This window comes from Dryobates pubescens, chromosome 12 (genome assembly GCF_014839835.1).
Source record: "Dryobates pubescens isolate bDryPub1 chromosome 12, bDryPub1.pri, whole genome shotgun sequence".
Lineage (NCBI taxonomy): Eukaryota > Metazoa > Chordata > Aves > Piciformes > Picidae > Dryobates > Dryobates pubescens.
Window position 1 is genome coordinate 33183714 of NC_071623.1, and position 19833 is coordinate 33203546.

Consider the following 19833-nt stretch of genomic DNA (forward strand, 5'->3'; position numbering starts at 1 on the left):
TTACTTTAATGCACATATCAATATACTTGCTGATTTCTTACATTTCAGTGGATTTAAAAACCTCAAAAAAAACCAAAAACCAAAAGCAAAAACAAACCAAAAAATCCCAACCAAAACCTAACATAAAAACCTGTCATTGTGGAGAGCACTTGTTATAAAGGTCACTAGGATTTTTCTGTGCTAGAGCAATTTAGGAGCAGATGTTGGTCAGTTATAGGGCAGAAGGGCTCTGCAGAGGGACCTCGACCAGCCGGACAGATGGGCAGAGTCCAACGGGATGGCATTCAACAAGCCCAAGTGTCAGGTGCTGCACTTTGGCCACAACAACCCCAGGCAAAGCTACAGGCTGGGGTCAGAGTGGCTGAGAGCTGCCAAACAGAGAGGGACCTGTGGGTGCTGATTGACAGCCACCTAAACACGAGCCAGCAGTGTGCCCAGGTGGCCAGGAAGGCCAATGGCATCCTGGCCTGCATCAGGAGCAGTGTGGCCAGCAGGAGCAGGGAGGTCATTGTGCCCCTGTGCTCAGCACTGGTTAGGCCACACCTTGAGTCCTGTGTCCAGTTCTGGGCCCCTCAGTTTAAGAAGGACATTGAGAGACTTGAAGGTGTCCAGAGAAGGGCAACAAGGCTGGGGAGGGGTCTGAAGCACAGCCCTGTGAGGAGAGGCTGAGGGAGCTGGGGTTGCTTAGCCTGGAGAAGAGGAGGCTCAGGGGAGACCTCATTGCCCTCTACAACTACCTGAAAGGTGGTTGTGGCCAGGTGGGGGTTGGTCTCTTCTCCCAGGCAACCAGCACCAGAACAACAGGACACAGTCTCAAGCTGCACCAGGGGAAGTTTAGGCTCGAGGTGAGGAGAAAGTTCTTCATTGAGAGAGTCATTAGTCATTGGAATGTGCTGCCCAGGGAGGTGGTGGAGTCCCCATCCCTGGAGGTCTTCAAGAGGAGATTGGACATGGCTCTTGGTGCCATGGTCTAGTCATGGGGTTTGTGGTGTCAGGTTGGACTCGATGATCCTTGAGATCTCTTCCAACCTTGGTGATTCTGTGATACTGTGAATTATACGGCTGTTGTAGCTTCTTGGATTTACCTTCTTATTAATAAATATATCTTTCTTTATTTTTAGGCATTTATTTTTTATTGCTATTAGGCAGAGATTAGGTGTAACAATATGAGTGTTTGTTGGCAAAATACCAAACTGAACAGTGAATCTACTTCCATATCCTGAGGGATCCTTTGTGCAAGAGGCCATACCAAGGTGTGATTTTAAGGGAGAGAGGGAATTTGTGTTGTTGCATTGACATTCCTGGTGGCAAGGAATTGGAATTAGTTCCTCAGAAGTCTGTAACTTTTCTTATTGAAAACACTTGATGAATGAAGTTATTCTGTTGGTCTATTGGCCTAAATGCAATAGGGTTCTCTGGTTAAAAAGAGACAAAGATTTCGGCTCAGGTGACATGGAAGCCAATGGTAATGATTTACTGCCTCTTGCAGAAATTTGGAAGTCAGTCCCACATTCCTTGTTCTGCCAGTGGCCTCACACAGGTACCTCTGCTCTGCCCCTTTTTGTGCTTTCTGAGGACTGGGAATTTAACTGCCTCATGAAAGCAGATTAACAAATGCATGTATATAAAATCCTAGAATAAAAAGTCTAGAATAAAAACTTAGAGGTTTAGAGTAAGAGACTGTTCCTTCCATCTGCTGTGAAAGCGGGGTCAAGTAATAAGATTTTCTATACAGCTATTTTTGAGGGCAGATGGAAAACTCAGTCATATTATTTCCTTTTAATTAATCTATTTTAAATTACATTTTAAACAAATAATTTCTTCTTTTTGGGTACCTAAATCCCTTCAACAGTTTCCTTGGCACAATCTGTGTAACTATTAAGGACACAATGCTAAATACAGCTTGCATTTAGGCACTTACAAACTTGTATTGGCCTGGGAAAAAAGAAGTCTAGCATGTGAATGTATATTGATCTGAGGTTCAGTAGCACAACAGGGAAAGTCTAAAGACATATTAAGGAAAGAAACAACAAACTTAACCTATGGCTAAATATGAAGTGTGGTATTTGTAAATAACCCTCTTAGACAGGCCATCAGTAAACAGCACCATGCCTGGTGAAGGCACAGCAGCTTTTCTCTGTCTCTGTTGCTACATGGCACACATCCAGATATCTGCTGTACTAACATTTGCTCCTGGGAGGAGACGAAGAAAAAAGGGTCCATAAGGTTTCCATTGGCCTAGACAACTGAAACATCTGCTAGATTCATGAGCAGCTTGCTGGCCTAAGTCAGCAGGGAGAACTGCTGCAGATCAGCACTGCCATATCAATAGATATTTCATAGACTGGTGGGAGGAAAAAAGTAAGTCAGCAGAGCAAGTGATTTTATTTCAAAGATCACCAAAATCTTGTGTAGTTTTATATAAAGTGATAGCAAAATTGCAGAAAATTAGGGCCACATCTACAACTGATCAGCATGTAGCACTCACCAGAGAACAGGCACGTTCAATCCTAATCTTCTAATATCAGCTAATAGGAGCAAGTTGCCTAGGCTTCCTAATGAAATTTGGTGACAAGAAGTCACCTGAGAAGACACTCTCTTTACCTAGAAGTTTGCACCAGAAGTCTCCTTTGTCTTTCTGGAATGCAAGTATTGTGAGGATGGTTGCTAAAGGGAACTGGATGGTCTCTGTGAGGACAGAGAAAAAGAGGAAGTTGGAAAGTGCAAAAGTAGAGGACAGAGGAGAATATATATTCTTGTTTGGTGCAAACTGCCTTTGGTCCCTTCAGTGTAAGCCTGGCTTCTGGTGCCTGATTTTGTTGTTTATACTTTGGTGCCATTTAGGCTTGAAAGGACTGCTAGAACCAGGTACAGTGGTCCTCTTCCAGACCAAACTCCTGATGTTATTTTATTGTATAAACAGAAAAGGGGTGGAGGGGGAATCAGATGTTGATTTTCAAACTTGTTTCATCCTGGAACATTCATTAGCTTTATCCAAGAGGAGGTTCAAAGGTCTCTTCTGTACTAGAGAGAGAGACAAACAGAGAAGGCAAATATTGCCGTGGTGATGAAACCACCAGTAGAGAAAACTGTAAATAGAGAGGTGATCACAAGTGGAAAAACTTTCATTAATTGTCCAGGCTTTTGCTCTGTGATAATCTGAACTGCTTTCTTCAGAGAGTGTCCCCTGGCTGGGATGTACCTTTGTGTTGTTCAAGTTATTGAGTGCTTGTTCAGACCAAAACCAGATCTGCAGGCAGGATATTTCCCCACTTTAAGACAGTACTGCCTTGTACCTAGCATTATCTCAGGGCAGAGTGTTCCCAAATTGATAGCTCTCAGATACTGCAGAAGTGAAGTCGGGGATCAGCAGGACTGCCACCTTGTCTTCCAGCAGGAGAATGGTGAACAGAGTCCCCTGGGAGGCAGTCCTGAAGAGCCAAGGAGTCTAGGAAGGCTGGATGTTCTTCAAGAAGGAAATTTTGGAACAGGCTGTCCCCATGGGCTGAAAGATGAGTCAACAGGCAAGAAGGCCAGCCTGGCTGAATAGAGAGGCTTGGTTGCAGCTTGGGGAGAAAAGGAGAGCTTATGGTTGTTGGAAGAAGGGGCATGCCACTCAGGTGGACTGCAAAGTTGTGGTGAGGCTATGCAGGGAGAAAATTAGAAGGGCCAAAGCCCATCTTGAAATTAGTTTGGCTTCAACTATTCAAAAGAATAGGAAATCTTTCTAGAAATACAGTAGCAACAAAAGGAGGCCTGGGGAGAATCTCTGTCCTGTTTTTGGATGCAGGGGGGAACATATGAGTCAAGGCTGAGGAAAACACTAAGGTACTCAACATCTTCACTGCCTCAGATTTTAGTAGTGGTACCAGCAGTACCCAGTCACCTGAGCTGGAAGGTAGGGATGGGGAGCAGAATGAAGCCTCAATAATCCAAGAGGAGATGGTCATCAAACTGCTGACCCAACTTAAGACATACACAAACCCGTGGGACCAGATGACATACAACCAAGGGTACTGAGGGAGCTGGCAGAAGTGTTCACCAAGCCATTTGCACAGAATCCCAGAATGCCTTGAGTTGGGAGGGACTCTTAAAGGTCATTAAAATATATATCTACAGACCCATGTTGATCTCATTTTAAGTAACTCTTGGTTTCACTTTTGTTAAAGTAAAAAGAACTTCTCTTAATTGTGCACTTTAATGAGTAGGCACAACTTGCATTGTGTTCAGATAAACCTGTAACTCTGGATGCTTCTAAGCATTTCTAGGTATTTTGAGGGTAGAGAACTGGAAAGCAAGCTCTTTCACACAAACCATTCCTCCAGGCTCCATGACCATATCTCCCAAGCAGAGCCATGCTGTGCCAGGACAGAGCACATCAAAACCCGTGCAGGTTTTTTGGTTTGTTTGGGGTATTTTGTTTGCTTGCTTGGTTGGCTACTTGTTTGTTTGTTGCTTTGTTGTTGGGTTTTTGTTTGTTGGTTTGGGGTTTTGTTTGGTTTTATTATTATATTGTTTTATTTATTTTTATTACTAGTATTAGATTTATTGTATTGGTGACGATTGGTTGGGGCTTTTTTGGACTTGTTGAATTGCAATGGACTTTAAGAGGGTAAATTGCTGGGTCATGGCATCATGGTGCCAAACATCTGTGGCCTGCAATGACGACACATTGAGTCAGGATGGAAAATGTATGAAAATTGTGTGCTTTAGATTGCATTTCATTGCAATCAGTTTTAGAACCATTTGAAGTACTTACTAATGGATTGTTTGTGTTAATATTTTGTATTCAAATTACACTGGCAGTGCATTTTAAATTCCATTTTATCATGGCATTGCATGCTAGTTGTTTGAGGTGACATACATAGAACTCACAACGTAAGTCAGATTGCACGTATAGCAGCACACTTCACTATTAAATGTACACTATAGGTGTGGTAGTTTTAGGCTAATATTTTCCACAGATCTTGAGCAGAAAGTAGTAAAAATGGAAATAAATCACTACTGGGTGTAAAAAGGAAAATAATGATAGCTCTAAACAATCTTGTGGTGCATTAAGTGTGCCCATCAGATCTAGGGAGGTTCTCCTCCTCTGCTCTACACCTGGAATACTGTGTCCAGTTTGGGGCTCCCCAGTTGAAGAGAGAGAGAGATCTGCTGCAGAGAGTCCAACGGGGAGCTGAGGATGACTGAGGGACTTGAACATCTCTCCTATGAAGAAAGACTGAGAGAACTGGCACTATTTAGCCTTTAGGCTGAGAGGGGAGTCAAGATGAAGGTGCCAGGCTCGTCTCAGTGATGCTCAGTGATAGGACAAGGAAGCACAGGTACAAGCTAGAACACAGGTGGAGAAGGAGAAGATTGAACAGGGAAATAATAAATTGTAACACAAAGTACTTTTAGTAGGGCAAAGGGCCAAGTAGGTAACTAATGTGAAGTTGGTGCTGCCTGTTACTGACATGAGCCAATGGAGGCTCTGGACTGACTTCTGTGAGAGGACATCTGCCTTACTTTCTTTGGTTGTGACACCTGCAAGAAGTACAAGCTAGTTTGATGAGAAGAAAGCACGTGGTATATTCTAACTTTGTAACAAGATGTAGATCTCAGAGGGGTTTCTGTGCATGTAGAGTTGTCTCCACCACAGCTTTATACATTTCTTACATGATCCTATTATCTGGCTGCTGTGTAATTCTTTTGTGCATTTTCTCCTTGGAGCACTGTTGTGGGGCAGGGAAATGCCGTTCTTCTCATTTTACAGATTAGGAATGGAAATGTGGGGACAATGAGGCTCAAATAAATGAAAGTGCCCAATTCTTTATTCTTCATGTTCAAATTGAGCACCTTCCTTCTTTTCAGAGGAAAAAAAAAGGGCTTTTGACGTTTGTGGAAGCACAAAGAATTTTGCACAGCACTTTAAAAGCAAAAAGTGATGCAAAGCTCTAAAGCTTATTTGCAGCTATGAGAATGGGCAAATTCAGCAGTCTCTTATCACAGTTGTGGGAAGATGAAGCTCACTCTAATTATTTCTGGATTTGAAACTTCCATCAGGAATTTAGAATTGTGGAGAGGAATGCCTTTTGCCCCTTTCAGAATAAGTACCATCTCTGGATACTCTTCTTCATTCACAAGCAAATAATACCCTGGCGGTAGTCTGAAAAGAGTCAAAAATAGTCATTCTGGTAAGGTTTCTAGGAAGTGGCACTGTTTGCACTTACTTTTTACTGCATTGTCTCTCACACCTTTCCCTCTTTATGGAATAATTGTACTTCAATTCATAATTTTCTCAATTTTTTTTCCTGCACTCTGTTTCACTGTAATAGAGATGGACTCAGTTTGGAGTTAGCTACCATTGTAAGAAACATATGTCTGAAACACAGGGACTGAAGGAAGGAACAAAGGCTTCCTACTTCTCTATTACTGCTCTCTAACATAAGTTCTAGAGTCAGAAATCGGTGGCTGTACCAGCATGCTCTTGTCCTTTGGATTATTTTAGTCATTACTTAAGCATGTTAAAAGCCCAGTGACCTTGAACGCACAGTTTGGGGGTAACAGTTATTTTCTGAGTTATTTCTTCTCAGTTTCCCAAAACTCTGTCATTCTATAATAAGTTTCTGCAGTGTTCTTATTAACTCACATTTTCTCTGCAAGTGCTTTTGTTACTGGAGCATGTAATAGTTACCAGAGCACACTTTTCTTTTCCTTCTGTGTTTTGTTCCTTTTTTAAAACAATATTTCTTCAGTAAGCAAACATTGTACAGGATGTTTGCTCTGGAGTTCAAATCTGAAAAGTGTGTGCTGTCCAGATAGGAGACTAAATTATTATCATTTAAGCCAGCAAGTTAGGAAAGACCAATTGACAGGTGTTAGCAGCAAAGGCTGAGGCAAAGGAGGCCTTTAGTAATCCTGCCATAGCTGCATCATCTGTCACCATGTCTCTCACCTCAGTTAACAATGGACCCATTCTTTCCCTAGTTTTCCTTTTACTATTGATGTATGTAGAGAAGCCCTTCTTATTAGCTTTCACTTCCCTAGCCAGGTTTAGTTCCAAGAGAGCCTTGCCCTTCCTTGTTGCATCTTGACATGCTTTGATGCTATTTCTATAGTCCTCCCACTGCCCAAATACTTTTTATACTTATTGCAGACTTCCTTCTTCCATTTGATTATTTTTCCAGCAGCTCCTTGCTTATCCATATGGTCTCCTGCCTCCTCCACTAGATTTCTTTTTTTTCCCAGGGGTATACACTTTCCTTGAGCTTGGAGGAGGTGGTGGTTGAATATTAACCAGCTCTCTTACCTTCTAGAGCCCTAGCCCCACAGGACACTTATAAGTATTTCTTTGAATAGGACAAAGTTAGCCCTCTTCAAGTTCAGGGTATAAGTTTTGCTATTTGCCCTGCTTCTGTCCCTAACAATACCAAATTCTATCATTTCATGGTCACTGCAGCCAAGGCTGCCTCCTACTAAAGTCCTTAACCAGACCTTTGTTAATACATGGTCCAGCATCACAGCTCTCCTCACTGGTTCTTCAACCACCTGCATCTGAAAGTTTTCCACTATGCACTGCAGGAACTTTCTGGTCTGAGTCTGCCTGGCCATGTGCAGGGTCACTGAAGTCATCCATGAGCACCAGGGTACATGATCTTGGAGCAGTATCACTTTTTCTTTTCTTTAGATTAGATGAAGACATTAGATAATCACATTTTGTCTCCTTGGAGAGATGTTTGCCTTATTTCATATAGAAATTAAGAGTGAAAGACAGGAAACTGATTCAGAATACGTAGATGTTCCATTATACTGGCTTTTGTTTGGAATGTCTTTGTTCCTTTGCTAAGAAAGCAGGCCAAAATGAACGTTCTCTCCCTACAGATACAAGCTGCTATTAGAATTAGTAAGCTGCTTTTCTTGTCACCCAAATATCTACCCCGTGTGGGTTGTTCTGTTGTGATGGTGGAGGGGAGGTTTGTCTGGTTTGGTTTGTTTCAGGTTTTGTTCTTGCTGTTGGCTTTTTATTGGGATTTGTTTGTTTGTGTGGTTTGGTTTGGTTTGTTTTTTCTTTTGGAACCTAGCCTTATTTACATCAATATTAAAACATCTGATTAATTTGGGGGAAAAAAGATCACTCAAGATTTATTTTCTGGTGTTGGCTGACATCATACTATAAAGGGCTCAAACAAAAGGCCATAGCTTTGTGGATCTATGCAAGGCTGGAAAGAATGAGTAGAACTGCATGCTCTATTCTTTCCCTCATATATGATGATAAACTTCATTTACCTCACAGGGTTGCTGGGCAGGCTGGCAGGAGAAGGTTCAGCAAAAGTACCAAAAGACTGTTAACTCACTGCTGTCACATCTTGTTCAGTCCCTCCTGGGGACAGTCCTTGCTTTCCACACCTATTTCTTTTATGGATTTTGACATGAGTAGGCAAAGCTTGTTGCACTGACACTGTGAAATTCTGTTTCCTGCAAAAACAGATCTCTGCAGGAAAAAAAAAAGGTAAAGAGAGGATTATGGTTTTTTTTCAGGGCTTACACCCACCAAGTCACCTTTACATGTAGCCTGATCAGAATGTATAACATAAGCATCATATGGAAATACGGGAATTATTCCAGAGATTTCATTTTAATAGCAAAAAGCAAAATACCCAAACATAAATAAACATGAGATGTTTATTCATGAAATGAATGTTTTCAAAATGGACCAAGGAATGATAATTATTCTGCAAAGTCTTGTCACACACTGAGATAAAAACCAGGTTTAGAGTCTGTAAGTGCATTTGAGCCATGATTTCGGGGTTAAACAAACAACCAACCAAACAAAAACAAACCACCGCCTTTCTTGACTAAACCCAGCTTGTGGCTCCTAAGATACAACCCTGTCAGTTCTAGTGGAAAGCAGAACTGGTCCTCAACACAGCATCATGAAAATAACTTGTGATAGAATGTCCTTAACTATAGCTCCATCTAGTCAAAATAGCTGAAATTATTTTGCTAAGAAAGCTCCCTCAAGTGAGCAGAGGGACTGAGGTACACCCTAGTGCCAGCCATATCTAGATGCTACCTTCTTTTTATTATACCATCTTCTTATCACCTTGTATTGTTTTCCAATGAGACTTCTTGCTTCCTCCTAGATACGAGGCAACTGCAGTGTGTGCCATCAGTACTTTTTTTGTTTCTCTTTTCATTGTTTATTTACTAGTTTTAATGGTTTAACACAGGAGCTAAACTATCCCCCATTTCCTCTTTCCTTACCAGGAGATAAGAAAGGGAGAGGGAAAAAGGCAGAGGAAGAGTTTTCAGTTGATTTACACAGAATAGTTTATTCCCCTGCTACAGAGCTATCAGATTACACCAGTATATGTAGAGAACAGAAGGAAAAGGGAAGGGAATATATGTCTGAATCCCATAACAGGCAAAAACACAGCCACCTGCTCAAGGACCAGAAAATCCAGAGGGTGACCAGTCTCCCCTTTCCAGGGATGTAATGCCACACAGCCAGAAAAGCAGCAATCATAAGTTCATGATTTTGATAATGAGGAATATACATGCATATATATATAGTGTGTCTGTGTGTCAAACCACTGCATTAGTATTCTCCAGGCAGACAATAACATCATTTAACTTGCCTGAAGATTTGCTCATGGAGCAGAACATAACTGAATATACTGTAGTGGATGTGGTATGTGCTTGATTGACCTACCTGCTGGCATACAGCATCATTGACAACTATTTCTTGTGAAGCTGGATTGGGGTGTAGTGTCATGGGCTAAGCTGAATCTGCTGATGAATATTCAGTATCATGGTTGCATCATGACAGCTTTAAAATGAAAGTGCTGGCTGCAGCCACCATGAGGGCTTGAAGTTCAGAAGGTATCATGAGAGGCTTCCTGTTCCAGTTATTGTGTCTGGTTTCTGGGTTTGGGGTGATGGTATTTCCCACTGGACTGCCTGTGGGCTTGAGGTGGGGGGAACCATTTTATTGCTGACTTCTGCTGCTGCTTCTGCTTTTGCTAAGGTACTGTTGTAGAGAGTCTTATTGAACTCCTTATCTCAATCCAGAGGCTTCATATCATAGAATCATAGAATCATAGAATCAATAAGGTTGGAAAAGACCTCAGTGATCATCAAGTCCAACCTGTCACCGAACGCCTCCTGACCATGCCTTCAAGTGCCACATTCAATCCTTTTCTGAACACCTCCAGGGATGGTGACTCCACCACCTCCCTGGGCAGCACATCCCAAGGGCCAATTACTCTTGCTGGGAAGAGCTTTCTCCTCACTACCAGCCTAAACCTCCCCTGGCACAGCTTGAGACTGTGTCCTCCTGTTCTGGTGCTGGTTGCCTGGGAGAAGAGACCAACCCCTACCTGGCTACAACCTCCCTTCAGGTAGTTGTAGAGAGCAAGAAGGTCTCCCCTGAGCCTTTTCTTCTCTTATATGTTACTCTCCCTTTTGTTCGGGGTGGGGCTCACTTGGAAGGCAGTCTGTGAAACTAAGACTGGCAGCAATCAAATAATAAAGTAACAAACATTTTCATCCACAAACTCAAATGAAAACATCACTGTCTCAAGCCCCTACTCCTGATACATACATTTATCTGTCCCATATCAGCAGCAGGGAGCAAAAGTGAAAACACACACAGATAGATAGATATGTATGTATGTATGTATGTTTATAAGCATTCTTTGTAATTTATAAGCTGACTAAGCAGCATTATTTCCTTTTCACAGCTTTGTTAGCAAAGCATAGGTGAAATGGATTGTCTGAGTTCATGTGAGAAGTCATCAGTAGGTTTAGGAATGTTTTTCAAGTGTTTGCAATTTCCCAGATTTAGAAACCTGAGCTTTTCCTTGGTTTCAAGGGATTAAGTCTGCCTACCAGCACCACCATTAAAGGAAATAAGGATATTAGATTGTGGCTAAATTGTCTGCCTTAACAGACACTTTTATCACACTCACCTGGGAAACAAAGCTTCATTAGGAACTACTTCATTTTTAACAATTTTTATGAATATATTTATAAATGAATAAATGAAGCCTTTGATGTTTTCATGGTGTCCTAAATTACAGTTGTGGTTGGAAAAACCATAACTGCAATCTGCAAAATATTTTTGCTTGCTGTAAGGCCTCTGGCTCTAAAGAGCATGACATCCTGAGTAACAACCCAAACTTATTCAAAACTACCCTGGCAAGCATTAAGCAGAGTACAACTGTCTGAAAAAATAAGGTGAAATTGTGATGATAGATAAGAGCTCACCATTAAAGAGTCATGTATCTGTGCATGTGTTTGCACAGGGGAAAGCAGCCAGTCCTGTACTAGTTAGATGTTCTTCAGAGCTGATTTTCAGAAACATCCTTGGAAACACATTTGTTGCCAGCGGTGTTTGCAGGTGCCACAAAGGCTGTGGGTACATGAAATAATGAAGAGCACAGGTCACTGGGCTCAGAGAAAGAGATATTTCAGTGCAATGGAACATAAGGATGTACATCTAAGAGCTACAGGGGAAGAACTGGAAGGAGATATTGTCTTTGGAGCAGTGTCTGAGAAAAAGCACTAGCATCATGACAGACTGCCAGTCAAACTCGGGTCCCTGCCTGCCCCTGCGGCCCAGGCTGTGCTGGTAGAGAAGTGGCATACTGTATCTTTTCCTTAGGTAACCTCTGCAGTGGAGTTTCTAGGGTGAACAGGGCGCAGAGAAGAGGCACAGAGTAATTAAAGGATTGAAAATACACAGTCATAGGAATTCAATTTACTTAGACCATCAAAGAGAAGGTTAATGGGTGATATGATCAGAGTTTCTAAGTGCCTACACAAAGAAGAGAAATTTGATAATAGAGAGCTCTTCAGTGCAGGGAAGAAGCTATAACAAGAGCCAGTGGCCTGGGAACACCTTGTTTACATCACTGGGCTCTTCATCCCACCGGCCATTTGCAGGGGCTGGCAGCTTTGCTGGCATGCTTTCTGGGCACATGCTCCTTGTCTACTTAGCAGGAAGGAGGCCTGTCCCACAAAACACTGCTAGTCCCTGCAGGAACCAGAGCTAATCTTCAGTGGCATGAACCCAGTTCTTTGACACAGCACCCTTCTGTTTACTGCTTCTTGTATGCACAAAAAAATGCAGCCTGCATAGCCTTTGATTCACAACTCATACTTGGAAGGTTATTTCTTTGGTAAGATGCCTGTAATGTAGTGGAAGTAATGACAGGCTGGGTGCATTTTGCTGGGTTTTTGGAGCTCTCATTTAAGCGATAACCAATTTGCTCAGCGTCTCGAGCTTCCCTGACACATTGGAATTGAAAGGGGAGAAATGGAAGGAAATGACAAATCTTTGCTCTTTGCTTTATTTTTCCATCCTTGTTTATGATTTTTCAGTCATCAAGCATTTCTCACCGTGTGGCTTTCAAGAAGCAGGGTTTGATTAATGAAGTGTCAGGGCAGAGGATGTCACCAGAGTTTTGTCATTCATTGTTTGCAGCATTTAAATTAGCCATGGTGTTTTCAATAGCCCTCATTTTTGATTCATCTGTTGTCCTGTTGCTAGTAAATATTTTTGTAATAAATATCTGCACATAGTAAATTTTTGTCTTTAGGCATCTGCAGGACATTGATATTTATACAGAAATTATACCATTTATTCAGATTTGTCTTTGCATGGAAATCTTTTGGTTATTTATTTGAAGCCAAGACAGTGGAGAGTATTAGACTAACCAAATGCTAACAGTTTCAGTGATGCTGATGCTTACATACCAGGCCTAAGACCATCAGAATTATTTTACACAGGGAAATGATCAGCAGTATCAACAGATCAAGTAGAAGTTCAGTAGTTAATCTTTTATTTGTTAATCCCTTAGTCTAGTCATCTGAAAAGCTGTGTATTAGTGTCAAGGGTGAAGGCTGAGCCAGCCACCAAATCAGTGATAGATGCTCCCTGTTGACCCATCTTCCTTCCCAAAATGGAAGAGAAAGGGGGAAGGGAGAAGCACTTACAGACAGACTGGAAAAAGAAAACTAAGACAGTTTTGATTAAAATAATAAGCAATACAATTAAATATGCAAACCCAGGATCTACCCCCAGCTCCTGATGCCAATTACTTTACCATCACCACTGCTACTGTGGGCAGGCATTTGTGGAGTCCCAGACTACTCAGTGACAGACAGGAACCAGATTCAGGAGTTGGATTCAGAAACTAATGGATCAGGAACAGACAGAGTCATCCACAGAACCTGGCCACTGAAGAAGAGAGCTTGACCCTTGTCATCCCTCAGCATTGCACCGAACACAAACTACATGGAATGGAGTATCTTGATGGTCTGTCTGTGGTCATCTGTCCTGTCTGCCCCTCCCCACAGGTTCAGTCTCTTTGTGCACTCCCAACATGGTGCATGAGATTTTTCAGTGACCTTGGTCTGCACACCAATCCTTGCTACTAAACAAAGAGCCTTATTGCTTCTAGGAGCAGACACTGCAAAAATATGCCTTCAGAAAGTGCACTTAGTTAGAGAAGACTAAGCTGAAAAGTAAAATCAGTGAACAGAGGATTGGTTCTGTTCTCAGTGAAACCAGGACAACTAGATATGTTCTATCTAGTTCTCTCTCCCATACCATCCTTGTGAGTAAGCTCAGGAAGAGTGGGTTAGAGCAGACAGCGAGATGGATTAGGACCTGGTTACACAATGGAGTCCAAAGAGTGGTGATCAATGGTGCCAGGTCCAGCTGGAGAGCTGTAACTAGTGGAGTCCCCCAGGGATCACTTCTGGGTCCGGTCCTGTTCAGCATCTTCATCAATGACATTGATGAGGGGACAGAGAGTCTGCCCAGCAAGTTTGCTGACGATACCAAACTGGAGGCGTGGCTGATACAGCTGAAGGCTGTGCAACCATCCAATGAGACTTGGACAGAGTGGAGAGCTGGGCAGAGAGGAACCTAATGAGGTTCAACAAGGGTAAGTGCAGAGTCCTGCATCTGGGAAGGAATAACAAACTGCACCAGCACAGACTGGGAGGTCTGCTGGAAAGCTGCCATGTGGAGAAGAACCTAGGAATCCTGGTGGATAACAAGTTATCCATGGGACAGCAATGTGCCTTTGTGGCCAAGAAGGCTGGTGGGATCCTGAGGTGCATTAAGAGGAGCGTGTCCAGCAGATTGAGGGAGGTTCTCCTCTGCCCTGGTGAGACCTCCCCTGGAGTACTGCATCCAGTTTTGGGCTCCCCAGTTCAAGAGGGGCAGGGGTCTGCTGGACAGAGTCCAACAGAGAGCTACAAGGATGATTAAGGGACTGGAGCATGTGCTCTATGAGGAGAGGCTGAGAAACCTGGGGCTGTGGGTCTGGAGAAGAGAAGACTGAGAGAGGATTTGATAAATGATTATAAATATCTGAGGGGTGGGTGTCAAGAAGGAGGGGACAGGCTCTTTTCTGTTTCACCCTGTGATAGAACAAGGGGTAATGGATATAAACTACCACACAGGAGGTTCCACCTCAACATGAGGGGCAATTTCTTCACTGTGAGGGTCACAGAGCACTGGAAGTGGCTCATCAGAGAGGTTGTGGAGTCTCCTCTGGAGAGTTTCAACCTATCTGGATGTGTTCCTGTGTGACCTGTGCTGGATTCTATGGTCCTGCTCTGGCAGGGGGTTTGGACTTGATGATCTTTGGTGGTCTCTTTCAACCCCTAACCTCTTGTGATCCTGTGACCCTGTAATACTCCATGTTATCATACTTTCTGTATAGAAGTCATGACTCACTCATAGCTGGGAAGAACTTCAATGAGAACCACTAGAATAGGATTGTTCTGTGAATGTTTTATGCTGGATTTGTGATTCAGTATTGGTATAATTAGTGGACATTGTATATCTAACTTCCTTGATGTACTTATCTCATGTCTATGAGCTTGTTCATCCCTGTAGGACTGTAAAGGGATTTTTCACTTCTGACAAATCCCACTTGAATGTCATGACAAACTATTTATGGTAGCAGCATTACTTCCCCTTGAGTGGCTCTTGTATTAAAAGAAACTGTATAAAAAGAAGAGATGAAGCATATATTTGATTTCAACTATTGAATTGTCATTCTTTCACATCCTATTCTTGAATTCTTCAGTGTATCTCCCAGATAATTATGTATTTTGCTTATAATTGAACAACTTTTCTCACTCATGTTACAAATTACTTCCATGCTTTTACCGTGCTGGCTTGCTGGAATTCTGTGTTGTGCTGTTTGGCAAGGAGTGTGTTATTCTCACAATAGATAAACACTTTAGTCTAGGCCATTGAAAATGCTTGTGATTCAAGAACCTAGGTACTATTGCTCCCATATTGTGTAGAGGTATTTGGAAGTCTTCCCAGTGACTCTTCAGAAAGCATTTAATGTGATTCATAATGCTCTGCAATAGAATCACATATGTGAAAGAGACCTACTACATCATCACTTCCATTTTCACATGAGTTTAGGTTGTATTCTTTCATAATAGGGTGCATTGAATATTACATTCACACTGCATTTGCCCTCTACCAACTTTCCAATCCTGGCAGGAAAAGCATCATCCTGAGAATACTTTAAAAAGCACAAAATGAAAGAGGGAGTGAAGGTTGCCCCATCCCCCCGTTTTGAAAAGATGATGTGGCTTTGTTATGCTTTCAGTGATATTTTCAATAGCCAGTTAACAATATTGTAGTACTGAGACCTGTGTGTGCATGTAGCTCATGAGCAGCCCTCATGCAGGGGCATATCCTTGATGTGTGGGTATGTCTGAGTTGATTAATTAGTATGACTTACAGGGGTGGTGGTGGGGGAATCCTTATTTCTTAATCATTCTAGCTGTTTCTGGATACAGGGACTATATTATGAAATATATATGCATATATTTAAAATTCATTGCACTACCTTACTTTGGTCAGAATAGATCATGCTGAATTCAGGCTCTGTCATCTATGTGAAGCTGCTGCAATAAAGTAATTTCTACAACTTACATGCTTACTTCTTTCCTTTTTTTTTCAATCTTACTCTCTTCCCTTTTCCATCCCTCCCCTCCCTCCTTAGGCAGCCAAGGGCAGTTCCCACTTACACAGAACGTCACGGTCGTTGAAGGAGGAACAGCAAATTTGACCTGCAGGGTCGATCAAAATGATAACACCTCCCTCCAGTGGTCAAATCCAGCTCAACAGACACTGTACTTCGATGACAAGAAAGGTAAATCATTTGATGAGCGCATCGTTCTGCATTGGTTTCATTAAGAGAAAAATAGAATATATGCTTTCAGAAATAATTAGTATAGAATCTGGTTGGGGGGGGAGGGTTGGTTTGGGGGGGGTTGGGGGTTTGTATTTTGGTTTGGTTTGGTTTGTTATGTGGGAAGTTCACTGAAACACTTTCTTGCATATAAAATTTTGTTTATTAGCAAAGGAAAAAATATATTTGGAGTATAATTTGGAAAATGTTGTTGCAAAGTGTCTCAGAAGAGCTTTTGTGGGTGGTTAGAGGCTGGCAATGGAAGCAGTAGTCCATAAGCCTTGCAGCTTGCTTTTATTGGCCTGTATGTGTGTGTGTGTATAGATATGTACATATATACACACACATTTAATATATATTTATATCTCTGTGTGTTTATACAATCCCAGTGTTGGCAGTTTGGTTGCAGTGCAATGTGCAGTCCCTCTGGGCGATGCTGTTAATGGATAATGAAAATGCTCAGGTTTGGTGCCCTGACTTTCCCAGTTATACCCTGCACTTAAAAATATATATATTTAAAAACTCAAACGTTGAAATGATGATATTTTAGTTTTAATTTCCTTCATGTAGAGGTTTAAAAGGGCAGGAAAATGTCAACTCCATAAAAAGTGAAGGGTGGTGTCGCTGCAGCAGGACATATTTCTGAGGCTCTTATCTTAATCTGGAATGACAAAGTGTAACATTTTGCATATTAGGATGTCAGTGTAAAGATTTCATTAGATTCCATAAAGAATTTAAAATTAAAGTCAGGAGAAATAAATTCACCACTTGGCTTCAAAAATGTGAAAGGTTTGGTATTGATTTCAGTGGTGCAGAAGTTTAGCAGTACTTTACGCTTAATTCTGCTGCTTGAATTTATGCTGAAAGGTGCCGCATGCTCTAGAATATATTTTGAGGAGTGGAGTTATTCCTCTGCTTAAAATTAAAGAAGTGTTGTCCAAATGCTTTGCCGAGTGATTACAAGACTCTAAAACACCTTGTGGGACTGAAAATGCTTTGTGGGTCTGTGCACTGCTATAAAAGTGGAGTCTAAACCCTGCCATTTTATACCTGCAGAAACTGCAATCAAAATGTGTTTTTTGCCATTAGTATAATAGCCGAACAGAATCTCTTGATGGTGTTGAAGTGGTTCCTTTCTCTTTTATCTAATTTCCTGTCGTGTGTAATCATTTGATTTGCAATTTCTTTGAGATCATAAGTACCTTTTGAATGTAAGATTGAAGATGAGAGGTTTATAAGGTGCAAACTTTTCAGCTGTGAGTCTAGTCCTGTAGCCTTTACCCACACGGACTCCTTCATTTTAGTTCTATTGTTAGTGATTTGGGATAGGTAAATAATGTCTCCAAAATTAAAGGCAGAGAGCCCCTGCCTGTTGATAGAGCACATCAATCCTCACAACACCTATTGCTGTGATAAAATAAGTGACATTTTAAAGGATGCTGAGAAGGATGTGGGAGGACTGCAAATAGCTGAATTTGTAACCATTTTGGTATGAACTGAGTTTTCTGTGTACTTTAGCTAAATCTGTACTTTTCCAACGAATAATTGAAATTTGTATTACTTTTTAATATAATGAATTGAAGCGACCAAATCTGAATGGCATGCAGCATAGCAAGTACTTAGAAGCAATTTATATTCCCCACAGGAAGTGTGAGGAGCTGAAGTGTGTGAATTTAAAGGACTTTGCTCTTTTTTTTGAACTTCTAGCTTATCCCAAGACTTTGAGGAACACTTGCTGGTTCATTTGCAGAGGGATTACTGTGCATCTATGTGACAGGAAATGTCTTGATCTTGTCTAGAGAAACTTCTGGTCCTTCACTTCCCTCAGTCTTTCTTGCGTCGTCAGTGCTTTGCATTCTGCACAATGTTGCCAGGCTTGCATATGCCAAGAGGAGTGAGCAGTGGAAAACACACTGCTGTTTGTGAAAAAGCAGTTGCAGCTCTGAGTGGCATTTTTTCCTGTGTGTACATGTGTGTGTTCATATAACCAAGGAGGAAATTCCTTTACAGCCGGGCATACGGATTGGCTATAAAAAGTAGTTTCCCCCTTGCTCCACTCATTACATTTAATTTATCGAAAGCAGTGTCTCAGCCAGAGTACTTTCAAAGCTTTTTCATAGTGTTAGCCAAAACCAGCCTTCAGATCTTGCATCTCCCTTCAGCTCCATGAAAACTGCTGTTCAACAGTTGTATCTCTCAAGCCCTGAAAATTCATCAAAACTGTTGTGTAGGTGCAGCGTACACAGCAGGGTAGGGTTAAGTTCTGTGGGGGAACTTAGAAGAGGAGCACCAGCTATGGCCTTTGTGTCCTTCAGAGCTGAGTAACTGGATGCTACCATGTTAAGAACCAAATCAAATTTGCATGCCTGTCAGCATATGGCAGAGCAGGTGCCAAAAATAGAACAAACTGTTGAGGCAGTGAAAAGCCCTCCGCCTCTAGGTAGTCCTTGGTGGGTTCCCTTTCATATTCACACTTCTTCCTCTAACAGATTTGTTTCCCTGTCTTGCAGAAATATTTTCTGACCAAATAGAACTTTCTGTAGGCCAGGAAAAAAAGAGTCATTTGGTCATATGGAAGGACTCTGCTTCCCAGGCCTGTGCCATTCAACCAGGGGTTCATTATTAATCACCACTTCATTCAGAATTGATGCAGATGCTGTGAGAAGCATGTTCATGTCATTTTGCTTTCTCCTGAATTGTGATGCAATCATTGACATTGATTTTAGGAGTCATATGTATGGAATTGCAAGGAACCAAATACATTGTTGAAGTTATTCTTCTGGTTCTTCTCGCATACCGATGGCCATATGTTTTGAAACAGAGATTTTGCTCAGTTAGGAGGTTATTGTGGCTGGTAGAGAACACCTCCTCCCCCACTCTCCCACCAATTTAGTATATATTGAATATTTCTTAAGAAGTTGAGGAGTATTTTTAACTTGAGACATTCTTGGCACCTAGCCTATCCAGTGTTATGATGATATAGATAGAAAATGAGTAGAATTTTGTTTCAGAAAGGGCAATGCTATAAATTTATTGAGTTTGAAACCACGGCTCGGAGGTCGTTTCCAGGTCTTTGTCATGTGCAATAGCTGAAGGGGTTTTTTGTAAAGGTAGGCCTGAAATGGATTGGACTCATTGTGGTGATGGGAGCAGGGGAGGGAAAAAATGGTGTTTTCCTATGGGAAAATAAGTTATAGCTTTATTTTATTAGTAAAGCAAGGCAAGACAGTTGCTTCCCTCAGACTCTTACTTTGACACTTTAAAATATATTAAAGCTGGAACTGACTTTATCTTCATTATTTCCTTAACACACAGTAGCTAAAATATGTGGAAATGCAAGTGTTTGATCTTGTGGATTTGGTTTCATTGAGTGGCCTGTCTCCTTCAGCATGGTGTCTCTCTATTATCCTTTCTGGTTCTTTCTTTTTTCTCTTTCATGATTCCTGTAGCTGGTAGCTTCCAGGACATTAGGTAACCTTTTTGGTTTTAACTCCTCCCCCCCTTTCATTTGAAGCATTTATTATTATTTTTTTCACCTGGCAGTAAAAACCAAATTGTCTAGTTGCAGAAATGCTGACAGGGTGCTTGGTGCCGTGGGTTAGTTGCTTGG

The 19833-nt window shown here is 41.6% G+C and overlaps 1 protein-coding gene across 4 annotated transcripts in view; it reads left to right on the forward strand.

The window, feature by feature from the left end:
- The window catches only part of CADM2 (cell adhesion molecule 2), a 632714-nt gene that overhangs the window by 444056 nt on the left and 168825 nt on the right, over nucleotides 1-19833 (forward strand). For all 4 annotated transcript variants that reach the window (XM_054165780.1, XM_054165782.1, XM_054165783.1 and 1 more), the window contains one exon: nucleotides 16035-16184. In XM_054165780.1, coding sequence (XP_054021755.1) covers nucleotides 16035-16184 — 150 coding nt within the window. The remainder of the gene's footprint in view (nucleotides 1-16034; nucleotides 16185-19833) is intronic.